An 18,068-nucleotide genomic window follows, 5' to 3' on the forward strand; every position below is an offset into this window, starting at 1 on the left:
TTTGAGTAAGGGTTTGCTGCAAATTAGAAATACACCCAATTTTTATTTATTTTTTAAAGCCATGTATGATTGAGGCTTTCCCCCCCCCCGGATTGTATTAGTTCAGAAGAGCTAAATGAGGGTATTTGTGCTTGACCAAACTGATAATTATAACACTCAGTATTAGGATTGGTGGAGTAACAATGAGGAAAAGAGACATGTTTCTGTTACGTGGAAATATTGGCCAGTCTGGAAACACAACAGAGTAGTAACCTGTGAAACAAACATAAAATATCCTCTTAAATGTTATTCCTCATAATGCAGTAACATAGCTCAGATAGATCTTATACAATTTAAGGTTTATATACATACGTGTCACTTTGTCTCGTTGTGGGTTAGCTATAAAATCAGAAGAAAGAAAAAAATTAAAAGAATAGATATTGGTGAGGCTTTGTTATGTTTTCTTTTTAAAAGCCAAGTCTCTTAATTATAACCATTGACTGTTGCAATCAACTTGTTTATATAACCTTTATATGTAAACTTTTTATATACCACTACTATAAATGGAAAATCATTTTACATAATGTAACTGGCAGATAAATGCAATTAAAATAAAACAGAATCAAAAGTAAGTATTAGTAATAATCAGTGTGAGCAATTTATTAAAACATTTTCCTGAAAATAAGTTTCTCCTGAGAAGAATGCTACTATCTACGGTCAGTCAGTAATGAAGAGACAGCGGCCTCTCGTGCGTCCCAGTCTGTCATTAGTATATCAGGGCATTTGGATATCAAGGTCACATTTACTCCTTTCCTTCCACTGAGCTTTATTAAGATGTTGACATTCAGAGCACTGGGAAGAGAATTCCACATCTGCCATAGCCTTACACTTTTTAAATGGTCAGACACCTCTTTTACACTGGTTCTATGCCAGCTGCTGTTGCATTCCTGTGGTGGAATCCATCAAGCAGCTGACCCTCTGGTACTCGTGAGCATCCCTGGTCATCATACCTGTGACTGACTGGGCTTTGTCTGTGGTGAATTGCCACGAAGCTTCTGCTTCTTTAACTTTGCTTGGCAGTTATATCCATGAAATCAAGGTATGATATGCTTGCTAGTTATATTTTTTCTTACATATATATTTTTAAAATGTTAAACATTCAACTTTTGAATGTTGACACAAATGTCATCCATGCACTAGCTAAAATCAGCTTGTGTACCATTGGTGTGCCCAGCACATTTTGCAAAACCATCCTGATTTGGCCTCCATTGGTATTTATTGAACCTACCAGTATCTAGAAGACCACAAAGGGATTTTTTTCCTCCAGTGTTTGCCACAACTTGTCAGAGATGAAATCTGATAGATAAAAGTTTTTATCCTCTAACCCTTACCCCCCTGCAAATTAGCATGCGTTTTCCTTTGTCTCTCTTAAGAGCCCAGGGGCTTTTCATTATTGGACTACAGCCTTAATTTTCTGAATTTTATCCCACAAGGTTAGAGACCATTTCAAGCTAGATCTCTAAGATCAAAAGCTAAAACTCCAGCAGTTTTCTTCTTGTTATCATTGTGCTGGTGGTGGTGTTACTGTCTAGATTTTTATAGAGAATGATCTTTTTTAGGAAATATGCAAATTAGCCATTATTTGCCTTCCAGACTAGGCACTTTGGTTACAAAGTTGAATTAGATAGGCATAATTCCTGCCTGTTTGGAATTCAGAGTCTAGTGGGAAAGACAGCTAACCGGTGGCAACAGTTAAATTACTTTTTACATAATTTAAAATTATTGTCTCAGTTTTCATCACAGATTCTGAAGAAGCATGAGTCTTGTTCATGAGCATAAAAACATATCATCTAAAACTTTGGGCATAAAGAAGACACCAAAATACCAAGAGTAAACTCAAGATCTGAGATTATGGGAAGGATGAATTTGGGGATAATAGACAATATTTATTGAGTGATACTGTATGCCAGGCACTTGTTCTAGATATAATTTTTTTTCATTCATTTCACTAAACCTGTGAAGAGGTACCACCGTCTACATTTCATTAATGAGGAAACAGGTCCAGACACTTGCCCAGCGTCACAGTGGTGGAACTGGAAATTGAACTCAGAAATATTGTTGCTAAAATCTGTGGTTTTAGCTCTTATGTCATACTGCCTAACTTGGAAAAAAAAAAAGACATGCTTTTGTAGTGTTGGAGTAACATGGAAAATTCAGTTAACATATTGGTGCTCTGAGAAGGGATTTGTTGCACTATGGCTACATGTTAGTGAGTTCTCTAAACAAAACTAATTATGAGGGAAAGAATGGTTGAACTGGAGAGAAATGACTGGCTCAGAAAGCCGGTAGAAAAAGCGTCTCTGTAGCTGGAGTAAAAGTGACAACTCAGTGTTTACAAATCAGGAGGAAGGGAAAAGCAGTTGAAAAGAATTCTATAATTTTAAACCCGGAAGGGACCTTAGGAAACGTGTAAGCAATGCAACACTTTGGCCAAACAAAAATTTATGCAATTAAACTCAGTCCACTCTACCCTCCTGCTCCTAGCACCCCGCTCCAGCCCTGCAGCCCTGAGGGGTTCAGTTGGTTACAGATCTGGACACAAAAGTCCTATAGAGGATTTGCACAACTGCAGTAGCTTGATTGAGGTTTTCCTTCACACCATGGCAAAAAGTAAAAAAAAAAAAAAAAAAAAAAACATACTGAGATGGAAAGGAATGTGTCTGGGACAGGAACCATAAATAGACTCTTGGCCAGTTGTGTATTAATATTTCAAAGTTATGTAAAACATCCTTGGAAATGTAGCTTCATTGGCCTCCACTGTTCCTCATTAAATGCTGTCTAACTAGTAAAAAGTGCCATGTTGCAGCTTTATTTCATTTATCTGATTCTGCAGATGAAAATGCAAGTCTTGAGTGCTTGGACAGGTAGTATCACACAATTTAGAATTCTTTTGGTTAACTTTGTTATACAAATTTTTGATCTTGCTGCAATTAGCAAATCTTGGGTCTACAGTTTCCCAGCATCAGAGTCGTTTGTTGTTTTTCTGATTAGCGGTAACTAAAGAATATTATTTGCTTCTTTAAATTTCTCTTGAACCATATATTCATTCCCAGGACAGTAAGCCACTGGTTTGATTGCTACCTGATGCCACTTTCCCTGAAAATAGCTGTTAGGATAAAACAAATGTTTGCATTCTTAGCTCTGTAGAAAGTTACAAGAGTTTTGAACACATTGTATTACTGGTAGATTGCTCCTTTTACTCACCGCAGAGATTGTCCAGACAGTTGTCGTTACTGGGGCAGGCACTGCATGTGGATCCTTTTTTATATGGCCAGGTCGGGTAATTGCCTCTGTGAAGTAGAGGAAAACTGTCCATTAGGAGAGTTTTGGGTTTCTGTCTTTTTTTTTTTTTTTTCAGCTGCAATTTATTATGGTCCTTGGCTAAATCCTAGGATGGAAGTCAGCAGATTCAGAGGGTTGGTAAGAGAAGAGGAGAGGGGGAAGCAGAAATGGAAGCCTGCTAATATTTGCAGAGTTCATTCTAGGTGCCTGTGTTTAGGAACCTATGTCTTAATCATCTCAGTTAATTCTTAAGACAACTCGGGGAGGAAGTTATTTTTATTTCTATTTTACAGATAAGGAAACTAAACCTCTAAAAAATAAAGTAGGGGGCTCCCCTGGTGGCGCAGTGGTTGAGAGTTCGCCTGCCGATGCAGGGGACGCGGGTTCGTGCCCCGGTCCGGGAAGATCCCACATGCTGAGGAGCGGCTGGGCCCGTGAGCCATGGCCGCTGAGCCTGCGCGTCCGGAGCCTGTGCTCCGCAACGGGAGAGGCCACAACAGTGAGAGGCTCGCGTACCACTAAAAATAAAAAAAATAAAGTAACTTGCCAAAAATCACAAGGTACAGATGTCAGAGTCAGAACGAAACCTAGATTTGTCTGATTTCAGAGTAGTACTCCCTCTACTTTCTGGCCTATGTGATCACTGCCATCCAAAAAACTGTCCGTCTTAGAAAAGCTACCATGACCCACATTTTTTTCTCCTCAGTCTAGCAAACCTCCATAGTTTTTATTGGATAGGAGCCATTTGGCTGGGGAAAGAGCTTTCTAAAAGAATATAACAAGAAATATGGGGGAGTTTCTATAATGCAATTTGTTTTCACATAAAAGATGTGATATGAATAATAGATAATTACTGAATACTCTTCGTGTACTAGGCACTGTTCTAGGCATCCTCGAATGAATCAATCTTCACAATAACCCTATGAGGAAGATACTATAATTTTTTTAATCCCCATAGCTAGAGGCTGAGGCACAGAGTGTAAGTAATTGACCAAGATCACAGATTAGAAAATGAAATAATAACCAAACATTTTATGTCCCCATGAATATCTCTGGAGTAGCAATGGTGAAAGGCTGTACATTTATTTCAGTGAGCCTGCCACTGCTCTCATCTTTTTTGGAACTCTGCTTTTGGAAAGGGGTTCTTCACTTTTTCGTGTCCTGTGCCCTCTGGCAGCCTGGTGGAGCATGCGGGCTCTTTCTCAAAATAGTTTAAAAACACCTAAAATAAAGTTCATAGGATTATAAAGGAAACAAATTAAGTTGAAATAGTTATTAACCTGTTAAAAATATTTGTGATCTACTAATATGTACTTCTCTATTAAGTATTAGGTAAGAGCTAGCAGGGAGTCTAATAATTACAGTAATTTCAAGGTAGTGATAAAAAGTATTTTGAGGGGGATGCAGCGACTAGAAAGTGACATGAACGTGTGTGTGATAAAGATACAGGTAGTGCAGTACAGTCATAGCTGCTGCTGAGAATGAGTGGAGTGTTACCTTCATAAAGAAGTGTTACTTTCAGTAGAAGTTAGTGAAAAAGATGTAACTGTTTTCTAATCCAAGTTCATGGATTCCTCTCTCTTAATACTATACATGAGTCTTCAGAGTTGAGACATTACTTTTTATGAACACCTCATTTCCAGCTAAAAAGATATGTTCAAATCTCATTTGGCTCCAAATTAATTTAGGTTGTCTCAAATTTACTCATGCTTATGCTACCCTGTGGAAAATAGTCAAAGGAATATAGTAGAGATTCTGATAATTATAAAAGATATCCAAAAGGGACATTAATCATTGGAGTATCTTTCATTGTTAAAAAGCACAGTACTCATTGAGTAGTTAAATTCTAGAATGTTTTTAATGCAGTCATTTATGCTACTTCATACTTTAATTGTGCATTTCATACTATAAAGACGAGGGGAGAATTGCTACTTCAAAAACAAGCTAAAAACAAGGCAGCTGTGACTTCTAGGGAAATAGAATTCATCTTGGGAGAAACATGCTACTGGAAAGGCCTGACTTTAGATGGGAATGATTAGGACAAAGATACCTACAGTCTCCCAAGGTAACAGAAATAAAAGCAAAAATAAACAGATGAGACCTATCAAACTTACAAGCTTTTGCGCAGCAAAGGAAATCATAGACAAACGAAAAACCAAACTATGGACTAGGAGAAAATATTTGCAAATGATGCAACCGATGAAGGGAAGTTCATACAACTCAATAACAGCAACAACAACAAAAAACCCCCCAAAATGGGCAGAAGATCTAAATTGACATTTCTCCAAAGAACACATGGAGATGGCCAATAGGCCCATGAAAAGCTGCTCAAGATCACTAATGATTAGAGAAATGCAAACCAAAACTACAATGAGGTACCACCTCACACCGGTCAGAATGGCCATCATTAAAAAGTCTACAAATAATAAATGCTGGACAGGGTGTGGAGGAAGGGGAACCCTCCAACAGTGAGGGTTTACATTCCCTCACTGGGAATGTAAATTGGTGCAGCCACTATGGAAAACAGTATGGAGGGTCCTCAAAAAAGTAAAAACAGAGTCGCTATATTATCCAGTGATCCCACTCCTGGGCATATATCTGGACAAAACTATAATTCTAAAAGACACGTGCACCCCAGTGTTCATTGCAGCACCATTTACAATAGCCAGGCCATGGAAACAACCTAAGTGTCCATCTACGATGAATGGATAAAGAAGATGGAAGATGTGGTGTGTGTGTATATATATATATATATATATATATATATGGAATACTTCTCAGCCATAAAAGAATGAAATAATGCCATTTGCAGCAACATGGAGGGACCTAGAGATTATCAAAGTAAGTCAAGTAAGTCAGAAAGAGAAAGGCAAATACCATATACTATCACTTGTATTTGGAATCTAAAATATGACACAAACTTACCTACAAAACAGAAACAGACTCAGAGAGAACAGACTTGTGGTTGCCAAGAGCCCGTGGGGACGTCAGGGAGGGATGGAGTGGGAGTTTGGGATTAGCAGATGCAAACTATTACATACGTGTATATCTGAATCACTTTGCTGTACACCAGAAACTAATAAAAAACTGTAAATCAACTAGACTTCAATAAAATAAAAACACAGAAAGACAAAGGAACCTAAAGTATTCTGCCCAATAAGGAAGTAGGAAGGTTTAGTTTCCTTGGTTGCCTGTCAGGGCCTCAGTTGTCTTATCTGCAAAACAGGGGTAATAGTAGAACTTACAGGCTTTTTATGAAGATTAAATAAGTTTAATATATGAGAAGCACTTAGAACTGTACTTAGTACATAGTAAGCTTTATACAAACGTTATGGCATTGTTTTTAATTATTGTAATCATGTTTAAAACCAGTGCCATGGAAAATGCTCATATGTAATTTTAAGTAAAAAATAGAAAACGTGTATTTTCATCATTTCAGTTTTCTAAGTATGTGTACAATGCATAAGCACACATATATAAGTTTAAAGGAAGTTGGAGGAGAATGTCATATGTCTTCCCATTTTCCAAAGGGAGAAAAATGATGTCTGTTTCAAGAACAAAACTGTCAAAAGTAAATGAAATAAGTTATATGAATTGAGAAATTCAATTCAGAGTGGGTTTTTGTTCTGGTTTGAAAAGTTTTTAATAAGTTAATAAATATAATGGAATATTAATCTTCCCATCTTGTGGTGTTATTACAAAATCCAATTAATCTAGGTCCCTGAAAACATTTTAGTTCTCCTACTCTTATTCTTTTTTTTTTTTTTTTTGCGGTACACGGGCCTCTCACTGTTGTGGCCTCTCCCGTTGCGGAGCACAGGCTCTGGACGCGCAGGCTCAGCGGCCATGGCTCACGGGCCCATCTGCTCCGCGGCATGTGGGATCCTCCCAGACCGGGGCTCGAACCCGTGTCCCCTGCATCGCAGGCGGACTCTCAACCACTGCGCCACCAGGGAAGCCCCTCTCCTACTCTTAAAAATGTGTTCGGGGCTTCCCTGGTGGCGCAGTGGTTGAGAATCTGCCTGCTAATGCAGGGGACACAGGTTCGAGTCCTGGTCTGGGAAGATCCCACATGCCACGGAGCAACTAGGCCCGTGAGCCACAACTACCGAGCCTGCGCGTCTGGAGCCTGTGCTCCGCAACAAGAGAGGCCGCGATAGTGAGAGGCCCGCGCACCGCGATGAAGAGTGGCCCCTGCTTGCCACAACTAGAGAAAGCCCTCACACAGAAACGAAGACCCAACACAGCAAAAATAAATAAATTAAAAATGTGTTCGCGTGTGTGTGTGTTTATGTAGTGTTTATAAAGGTGTGTACACACAGACACACACAAACACAAACACACATACAAAGAAAAAGGTATCAATGTAAATGGAGTAGATCTCTGGGCAGAGAAATTAAGGGTAACGTTAATTTTCTCTTTTACACTTTCTTTATAACCCAGATTTATTTTCTGTAATGAAGGTAAATACTTTTAAAATAGTTTTTTTCCCCCAGAAAGAGGTTAATTTGGGCACTTACGCTGGTCCATAGTTGCATATAAAATGTGCTCCATTGCGAAGACTTTCAAAGCCAGAAACTCGAGAACAAAACTGTACTGCACAGCCAACTTTATAACTATCTGCCCAAACAATCTGAAAGAAAATACGGATTGTTAAGAAGAGAGAGATACTAAAATGAACACTTGAGTATGATTAGGCCTTCGTAAACACAGTGAGGCATATTAACTCTACTTAGGTAAAGCAGTTACCACCAGGGAAGTTTTAGGTAGTCAGAATTTGGTTGGAAGTTGTGTGTGTGTGTGTACAGTGTGTGTGTGTACAAGGTGTGTGTGTGTGAAATGAACAGAAATAATAACTAAGCAAATTTTGACAGCTAGTGCAATGAAGAAATAGGCTAACAGGATAGAGAGTGACTGCTGGGGAGGAAGAGGGCTGCTTTCACTTGGGTGTGCAGGGAAGGCGTCTCGAGTGTGGAGGCGGCGTTTGAGGTGAGGCCTGAATGATGAGGAGGCAGCGCTCAAAACGTGCAGGAGGCCAACTGGTGGAGGAAGAGCATCCGTGCAGAGGGAGCCCTTGGGGCAAAGGCCCTGGCGTGGAGTCTGCGTGCAAGAGTGGCAGAAAGAAGGCAAGCAGTGGGGCTTCCCTGCTGGTGCAGTGGTTAAGGATCCTCCTGCCAATGCAGAAGACCCGGGTTCAAGCCCTGGTCCGGGAAGATCCCACATGCCGTGGAGCAACTAAGCCGGTGCACCACAACTACTGAGCCTGCACGCTAGAGCCTGCGAGCCACAACTATGGAGCCCGTGCACCTAGAGCCCGTGAGCCACAACTACTGAGCCCACGTGCCACAACTACTGAAGCCCGCATGCCTAGAGCCCGTGAGCCACAACTACTGAAGCCCGCATGCCTAGAGCCCGTGCTCCGCAACAAGAGAAGCCACCGCAATGAGAAGCCCATGCACCACAACAAAGAGTAGCTCCCGCTCACTGCAACTGGAGAAAGCCTGCGCACACCAACGAAGACCCAACACAGCCAAAAATAAATAAATAAAGGCAAGCGGAGCTGGGATCCAGGAGTGGGGGAGAAGCACAGGCAATGAGGTCACAGAGAGAGGAGCAGCTCATGGGAATCTTGCAGTGGAGGGAGGGAGAGTCCCTTTTCCAGGTCTTGGGAAGGTCACTTTGGTTGTTAAACCAGATGGACTAAGAACAAGGGTGAAAAGAGGGAGGGAACCGGGGAGAGTGCTTCACTGGTCCTGGAAAGAGCAGATGGTGACTCTCCCTGTGGTGGTGGCAGGGGCTTCCCTAGAATTGACCAGGTCCGTGGTTCAGCTTAGGGGTGAAGCTGAAAGGGTTTGCTTTGGGTTTGAGGGTGGGGTAAGAGCGAAAGAGAAAAATCAGGTCAGTGTTTGGGTCTGAACAACATTTGCTGAGACGGGGAAATGAGGGAAGGAGGAAGTGGGTGGGAACGCAGACAAGGGGTTCAGTTCAGTTCCTGCTACTCTTCAGACGACCGTCTGCAGGTCAGAGGGCAGAGCATGGCTCGAGACACAAACCTGGAAGACGTGGGAATGGATTAGATCTTGTAAGCAAAGGTAATAAACACCTAACTGAGAGCATGGGATAAAGAAAAAAACAGCCAGCAAAACATTGAAACGGAGTGGCTGGTGGCACAGGAGGGAAAGCGAGAACAGGGCCAGCTTCCGGGAGAGGGCGCGCTGTCCCACTGGACCCCGTGAGCGAAGGGCCCGCACTTGGTGTAGTTCAGTGCCGTCAGGCATTCGAGCACTTCCAGGGGCACTTTTCCCATGAGTTTTGAACAAGGGGCTCCACGTTTTCATTTTGCATTAGGCCACACAAAGTACACAGCTCAGCCTAACTGAGACTGTTTGCTGTAATAGAAGGCGGAAGAAAAAAGTATTTAAAGTATTTAAAAAATCTAGTATGTGGGTTTAAGCCAGCAATTAAATGCACTCCTTTTTACAGTTATACGAAATTGAATTTTACATTATTTTTACATATATATATATATATATATATATATATATATATTTAGCAACTTTGTGACTAGTTGTACCAAATACAGGGAGATGAATGAGCTGGAGCCAGCGGGTGCCTTCACAAAATGCAGAGAAAAGCAGTCAAGAAACCGTTAGGCTAGGGTTTTGAGCTCTGTGAAGGGGAGGCGGAGGGCGCGCAGGGGGTTTACAGCAGGGATCCTGCTCTGAGTTAGTGAGGCCGATGCGGAAAGTGAGCTGGTCCGGGAGGCCAGAGAAGATTCCCAGCAGAGGGCACACCTGTGTGAGCCAGCCCCAAGGTGGGAAAGACGCACAGAACTGAGGCAAGGCCGGTGTGTCTGCTGAAAAAGGTCAAATTTACTCAAAAAAAAAAATCAATTAAGGACAGCTCTCTGGGGAGAGAGTGTAGCGTTGGGGAAGGGGATTAGGATGGAGGCAGCTCCTCCGAGGCTCGTGGACGGAGTAGGAGGTGGGGGAGGGCTGGGCAGTGCCGGGGGCGCCAGGACGCTCTGCAATCTGTCCACCTCCTTATGTGACAGCTGGGGAGGACCCGGGGAGGCAGGTGCTGGTCTCCCACAGAGGATCAGCGGTCTCCTTTGGGGAAGGACGGCCCTCCCTGGTTGAGGTGGGGTGTCTCCCTTCCCATCTCACACCCTGGAATCCCCTGCAGGGAACGCCAGGTAACCAAGTAAATCAGGCCTCTATCTCCCCAAGAGCACCTAGTTTTATGGCCATTCATTCTCAGGTTTGATGCTTGTACTTTAATTTCCCAATCATTTTTGTATTTATTTTTAAATTTCTTCATTTCTATTCACTGCACCTCAAAGTGACTTCCTCTGGGGTGCTTTGCTTAAAATGCAGATTTCTGGGCCCACCTCAGTCCTACTGCATGAGAGTCACTGAAATTGTCCTTGAAATCTGTATTTTTTTTAAATTGAGATATAACTGACATACAAAATTATATTAGTTGCAGGTGTACAGTGTAATCAGTGATTCAGTATTTGTATATATTGCAAAATGGTCACCACAATATCTAGTTAACACCTATCACTACACATGGTTACAAGTTTTTTCTTGTGATGAGAACTTTTAAGATATACTCTTAGCAACTTTCAAATACATAATACAGTATTGTTAACTCTAGTCACCATGCTGTACATTACATCCCCAGGACTTATTTATCTTATAACTGGAAGTTTGTACCTTTTGACCACGTTCACCCATTTCACTCATCCCCCACCTCTGGCAACCACCAATCTGTTTTCTAAGAGTTTGTTTTATTTTTTTAAGATTCCACACATAAATGAGATCATACGGTATCTGTCTCTCTGTCTGACTTACTTCACTTAGCATAATACCTGTAGATCTATCCATGCTAATGACAGGATTTCCTTAAGGAAAATGTAGTATATTTATATACACACGCATACACACAGGTACACACACACACATATTGGAACATTATTCAGCCAAAAAGTTTCTCTATTTTAACAAGTTCCTCAGGTGATTCTTATGCATGCTAATGGGCCATGTTGGGAGTACAATCGCCTGAGTCAATCATTTTATATTTTGATCCTTTGGTCTTTGAGCACTTTCGTCCAGTGTTGTATCTCAAGTCTCAAGTGCTCTTAATCTTTGGGTTCCTCCCACACACATTTAATGCTTTATGCTATTTCTTTTATTCTACTTTCTTTTACATTTCTGATCTCTTTTTTCCAAGACAGTGCAAATGTTAGTTACCATTCATCTTGTGTTTTAGTTGGGCTCTCTTTAAATCAGGTTGTAATTAACATAGAGGCCATCCTTTTTAGGTTATGAATTTTGACAAAAGCATGTAGTTGTGCAGCCGCCACCATATTCAATATCTAGAACATTTCCCCCAAAGCTCCCTTGTGCCCCTTTGTGGTCAGCTCCCACCCCCAGCCCCTGGCAATCACTAATCTATTTTCTGTCCTTGTGGTTTCGCTTTTTCCAGAATGTTATATAAATGGAATCAGTTTAAATGTAGCTTTTTCAATCTGGCTTCTTTCACTGAGCGTAAGCATTTGAGATTCACTCACGTTGTTGGATTCATTACTAGTCACTCTCCTTTTCATTGCCAAGTAATATTTATTGCATGGATGTATCAGTTTATTTATCCATTCAAGTTGGCCTCTTTTTAATAGCTTCATGGGCATTCAGGTTCTAGGTTCAACTCTGTGGGCTCTGGGGTTACAAAGACCAAGTTCATATTTCAGCTCAGCCACCCACTGTGTGACCTTGGCCTCAGCTTCCTCGTCTATTAAATGAGGGTAACACCACCTACTCCGCAGGCTTATTTTGACATTTTAAATGGGCTAATAAGAAAGTGATTAGAACAGCTTATGGAACTTAGCAAGCTCTCAGCAGATGTTCATGTTTTATTCTCTTATGACTAATTTTCTTCTGTCTTAAAACTTTTTTTTTAATCAGGCAGATTCCTGTTGCATGTTTTCATTTTTTAATATGGTAAACAAAAATAATTTAAAAAAATTAAGAGCTACTCATTGAGAATTTTCCTAGTGGCCGGATGGTGTTCAGCATGTTACATGCAACATGTTTAACCGCATAACAAATCAATAAATACATGCTGCCCCAATTTTTCCTAGATGAGGGGTGGAACTTAATGCTACATGACCACAAAGTGCCGTGAGGACAGTCCACGCCCTAAGCAAGATGCTTCCAGCATGCTTTCCTTTTTAGCAGAATCAGGAACCTATACCTAACAAAAGCATTGCATCTGGGGAACCCAACCCAGTGGGGGCAGGCATGTCTCTTCCTTCTAGCTAACAACCCCTTTACACCGTCTTCCCCTTTCAATTCTCAGTATGAGTCCATCTGACTCATTATCAGTAATATGCAACAAGTACAAAATCAGCTAGACAAACAGTGAAACATCGCACACTTCCGTTGGTTCTGGGAGGGTGTAAAAATAAAAATTTCAACGGGTGGGGATAAAAAGAAATGAGATCACTAGTGCCATCTAGTGGGCGTTCTTAGCACTATCAAGCCTGAGCTGCTGCCCACCCAGCTATTTTTTTTAGTATTTATTTCGTTATTTGGCTGCACCGGGTCTTAGTTGTGGCACGCGGGATCTTTTAGTCATGGCACGAGGGATCTAGTTTCCTGAGCAGGTTAATTTCCAGCATGAATTTAAAATGGTCCCCTGCATTGGGAGCGTGGAGTCTTAGCCACTGGACCACCAGAGAAGTCCCCCACCCAGCTATTTAAGTCAAACTATTCCCAAACTTTACAAAGATGAACTGTCGGCGACAAAATATCTAACCTAAATAATCTTCCATATTAATACACCAGAATTCTTCCACAATTTAAATCTCTAGTGAAGACATAACTAAAGCGTTGAGTTAACATGTCAAGAAATATCACACTTTCATGAAGTAATAATGCATCTGGGGACTTCCCTGGTGGCGCAGTGGTTAAGAATCCGTCTGCCATGGGCTTCCCCGGTGGCGCAGTGGTTGGGAGTCCGCCTGCCGATGCAGGGGACGCGGGTTCGTGTCCCGGTCCGGGAGGATCCCACATGCCGCGGAGCGGCTGAGCCCGTGAGCCATGGCCGCTGAGCATGCGCATCCGGAGCCTGTGCTCCGCGGCGGGAGGGGCCACAGCAGTGAGAGGCCCGCGTACCGCAAAAACAAAGAAACAAAAAACAACAACAACAGGAAGTCTTCAAGCTGTCAGAGCTTTCTTCCAATTGATGGAAACACAGCTCATGGAAGATAATCCAAACTTTGTTCAATGACTGCTAAATACTACTACTTTACTAGATACGCAACATATATCTGAGTCCCAGCTCTTCCTCTTACTAGCTAACTGACACTGGGATAACACCTTCTTGACCCCTCTGAGCCTGTTTCTTCATCTATGGACAATAGCACCTCCTAGAGGCGTGTGCTGAGAGTTGCAGGAGATCTTACACGTGGAGACCTAAGGACCACAGTCACTGAAGAAGTAGTCGCTGGTGCTGCCCCCTCCCAGACCCGGGGGCCCCTGGACATCCTCTCCACCATTTGAGTGGGGGGTGGACTGCAGTGGTCTCTTAAAGAGAACAGGTTAGGACCCCTCACTTTGGGCTCTGCTACCTGTCTGAAAGGAACTGGATTTTAGGAAATGTTTTCTTATGTCCCAAATATTAGCCACTTTTTCTTTCCCCTAGATGCAAAAGGAAGATTTACAAGTAAGCTCTGTTAATTTGGGGAGGGCCACCTCTGAGATCTCAGGCCTCTATGACATATAATGAAGTTTCCTCCTCTTGTTTTGACTTCCTGGAATGATGGACATGAAGTGTCTTTTAACTTGCAGGGTTTAGGAGACTGTTGTCAATTTAACAGTCTTTGGATCCCTGTGTATTTGGTGGGTTAAGCTGCTTGCCATTCTTCTGAAATGCCAAGTCCATCTGTACACATTGTACATCTTCTACACCTTGTTAATTTTGCCTGGAGTTCTTTTGCCCTTCCTTTCCATTTGACAAACTCTCACTCAGTTTAAGAACCAACGTACATGTCTCCTGCTGTATGGACAAGTCCTGTGTCTCCATACCTCCCTCTGGCCAGGTCAGTTGCTCTCTCCCCATTGCTCCATGGCACCTTGTCAGTTTCTCCGAGCTGCACTAGCTATGCGCTATGATACATCCACTTACACACGTCTCTTCCAAATAAAAGTCACCTCCCAAGGGTCAGGGGCCATTCCCAGCTGTGCCCCTCATTCCCTGCCCCACAAGCCATTTCTCCTCCCTCTCACTTCTCTGCGATCATACTCCCAAGTAAAATCTTAGCACATAAGCTATTATCTCAGGCTCTGTTTTTTTCAGGAGTCTGGACTAAAACGCATGACCTGTACCTTACAAAGTGCCTAGAATAGGGGAGAAGCTTAAACACCGACTGAGTGAGAGTCAGCGCCTTCAGAATGACAATTACTTCTGGAGATTAATACCATGGTGCATAATGGCACCAGATACCACTTGTAGGCACTCTGGATTTAGCTTTCTTGCCCTTTAGGATTTGTGGGAATCCAGTGAAATTTCATTTCTGGTTAAGTTTATTTGTTAATATAAACCAAAATTGATGGCTTATTGGGCAAGTCTAGGGGAGACCTTACTTATATTTCCAAGAAAGGGACCAAGGCTACTGATGATGTCATAGCTCCTCCTTGATTACAATAACCTTAAGATGAAAACTTCACTGAAATCAACCCTTTCCCTCTCATTATAACAATTTCCTATAACTGTGCCAAATGTGTTTCATCTATAACGCCACCAGTGAGGTCAGAATCTTTATAAGGCTGAACTATATTGAGTTTTTCTACCAACATTTTGCTCTTTAAAAACACCTAATATTCCAAGTGAACTGGCTTGTTAGAAATGCTTTTGCCCTCAGACGTCATTTCAACAATTTTTTTCTACATTAAAACCAGTCAGGGCTTCCCTGGTGGCGCAGTGGTTGGGAGTCCGCCTGCCGATGCAGGGGACGCGGGTTCGTGCCCCGGTCCGGGAAGATCCCACATGCCGCGGAGCGGCTGGGCCCGTGAGCCATGGCCGCTGAGCCTGCGCGTCCGGAGCCTGTGCTCCGCGGCGGGAGAGGCCACAACAGTGAGAGGCCCGTGTACCGCAAATAAAACAACAACAACAAAAAAACAGTCAAACATAGGTTCACTACCTTTAGTTATTGGTTTGACAAGGACCGCCAGGAAATAAAATAAAGAAAACGTGGCCAGTATAGGGAGGCAGTATATTAAGAAGATTATAGAAGACTTTTCCTAGGGATTTGTTTCCACCATGTTGCAAATGTGAGTTAGAGTTAGGAAGCCAAAACCAGCTTGAATTAAAAAAAAAAAATCTCATCGAGAAGCTCTGAATGTGGCTATTGAGACTAATACTGTAGATGTGGGTGCAGGGTAGCTACAGGATTATTTGTACAAATTTATATGTTGACCTCTCCACTGGGTCTGGGACTTTTTTTTCCTCTTTATGTGGCACATCATAGATTCTTAGGCCATGTTTGAAAGACTAAGAGGATATGGAAGCATAACTATTATTACCACAGTTTTTTTGTTTTCTTTTGGCCACACTGCGCAGCATGCGGATCTTCCCCGACCAGGGATCGAACCCATGCCCCCCTGCAGTGGAAGCACAGAGTCTTTGCTACTGGACCACCAGGGAAGCCCCCTTCAATTCTTATTGATGCTTCTGTCTGAGAGGCTTATTTCTCCCAGTTTTATAGTCCCAGAACAACTGACTCAAATTTCCTAGAGAACTCGTACCTGGAATAAATCCATTTACTCATAAGGTCCTTTGATTGCTCACAAATGGAACAAAATACCACGGGCAGACAGGTGTGATCAAAATTATTCAAAGGCTGTGCAGATTGGTGGGCCTCACATTTCACCTATGTCCATGTAACTACACTCTTCAAGCACTATCTCCTCTGGTATTGGGGTCTGTTCCATTTATTTATTTTTAAAGTAAGCCTGTAACCCCTACTCTCTCATATTTACAGGGACATTAGCTTACTCTACATTTTTCTTAACACCAGATTCCAGCTTTCTCCTCACCCTTGAAATGACGGCTTCAAGAGAATATAAGGCAGATACTTACCTGAGTATAATGGCCACAGACCTTGTCACATTTCTGAGTCTTGAAGTCATAGTATTGAATTTCGTTGTACCAGTCTGTGACGGCTGAAGACACAGAAAAGAGGTGCAGAGACCCAGTCCAGAGGTTTTCTCCCAGTGAAGTGAAATTTGGGTGCAGCTTGTGGGGTATGTTCAGCTGTATGTTGTGTGCAAACTGACAGTTCCTTGCCCATGCTTTTGCAATTTGGGCTAGTACTGGGTCCCAAGTCTGTAGAAATAAATACGAAACACTAGGAGGGTCAAGAATGGAACCTGTTACCCAACGCTGTAACCGTAGTGAGCAAAGTGGGAATTTGCATGGGAGGTGAGGCGCGATGTCCCGAATGGAGAAGGACCACAAACATGTAGGTCCTCCATATGTGGAGGATCACATTATGGTCTTCAAGTTTTGACTAGGGTTAGTGGGAGACACGATAATCTAGTTTCGAGGAATTTAGAATCAAAGTGAGTGACACAGAACAACATTTCACTGAAGGTCTATTATGTTGCAAAATAACATATGCTGGTTTCACACATTTTCTGTAATTTCATACCTACAATAGCCCCTATCGTAAGAAGCTCAGAAAGGTTAAAAACCAGGCCAAAGCCACAGACCTAGGATTCAAACCCAAGCCTGACTGAATCAAAATCCTAGCCTTTCCCCCAGACGCCTTGCGGCCTCCCTGAGAAAGCCAGTACTCTGCCGGCAACAACAAAAAGTCAACCTAGAGACAAAAAACGAAACCAAAAAAAAACCTCACAAAAATTAACAGGCAAAAAAGAGACATAAATTGCACCTGAGGACATGTGCAAAGGACGTGTCCAAAAAGAGAAGTAACACACACTTGCTTTATAACACGCATTGAGCAGGCAGAGCGAAACTGGGCTCGCTTTGATCGCAGGTGGTGAAGTTAAAGCACACCTTCATCCCCGCGAGAGCACTGGTCAGGATTACCAAGGATTCACCACCAAAATCAATCCACATTCGTTGTTTTTGAGTGACTTCTGCCACAAGCACTCATGTTTTTCTTACCATGTAGAGCATATCACTGGCTTTTGGAGTCACTTCTGATCGGAACTTGTTGTGCATTCGAACACAGTCTTTGATGAAATCTTCATTTTCGATATCTGGCAACGTATTTGCTGCAGAGGAAGGACTGGAGACCACAGAGAGCATCCAGGTTGTCACAGCAAGTGTGACTCGCATGCTCAGACTGTCTGGCGTGGAGACCCGCAGGCTGGAGTCCAGAGGCACTGCAGGTCCCGAGGGTCGGAGAGCCAGCTTTACAAAGCACAGTCGACTTCAGCTTTGAGAAAACGGAAAGCAGAACATGAGTTCATCACAAGTGTAAAGAAAAGGGTTTCTCCATATATGGTTTGCAGCTCGTTTTTTGCCCTTAACCCTGTCTTTTCGGTGGTTCTCAGTGACACAGCACCTATTACAACATGGATTTTTACGAGGCTACATCAGACTTTCTTTAGAGTTGGGGGATGTTTCCAAAGGAAGTTCTGGAATCTCCAGAAATAATAGTCCCAATTTTTACTGAGGTTCTGGTGGTTAAGCAAAAACATCTCTTATTTCAATAA

The 18,068-nt window shown here is 42.3% G+C and overlaps 1 protein-coding gene across 1 annotated transcript; it reads right to left on the reverse strand.

Moving 5' to 3' along the window:
- Positions 1 to 12: 12 nt before the first annotated feature.
- GLIPR1 (GLI pathogenesis related 1) lies at positions 13 to 17,809 on the reverse strand. The gene is made up of 6 exons (XM_081248295.1): positions 17,515 to 17,809; positions 16,465 to 16,710; positions 7,842 to 7,954; positions 3,244 to 3,329; positions 352 to 378; positions 13 to 252 (listed from the first exon to the last, which is right to left on the reverse strand). The coding sequence occupies exons 1-6, from the start codon at positions 17,686 to 17,688 to the stop codon at positions 98 to 100; spliced, it is 801 nt and encodes a 266-aa protein (XP_081104421.1). The 5' UTR covers positions 17,689 to 17,809; the 3' UTR covers positions 13 to 97.
- Between the last annotated feature and the right edge of the window lie 259 nt (positions 17,810 to 18,068).

The sequence above is a fragment of the Mesoplodon bidens genome (assembly GCF_964165515.1).
Source record: "Mesoplodon bidens genome assembly, chromosome: 11".
Classification (NCBI taxonomy): Eukaryota; Metazoa; Chordata; class Mammalia; order Artiodactyla; family Ziphiidae; genus Mesoplodon; species Mesoplodon bidens.

Excerpts from the sequence above, each read along its gene's own strand:
- GLIPR1 (XM_081248295.1), bottom strand. The coding sequence starts at position 17,688 with ATGCGAGTCACACTTGCTGTGACAACCTGGATGCTCTCTGTGGTCTCC. Across the intron at positions 16,711-17,514 it reads CCAGTGATATGCTCTACATG|ACTTGGGACCCAGTACTAGC; the intron begins GTAAGAAAAACA and ends TTATTTCTACAG. Across the intron at positions 3,330-7,841 it reads ATATGCAACTATGGACCAGC|AGGCAATTACCCGACCTGGC; the intron begins GTAAGTGCCCAA and ends TCTACTTCACAG.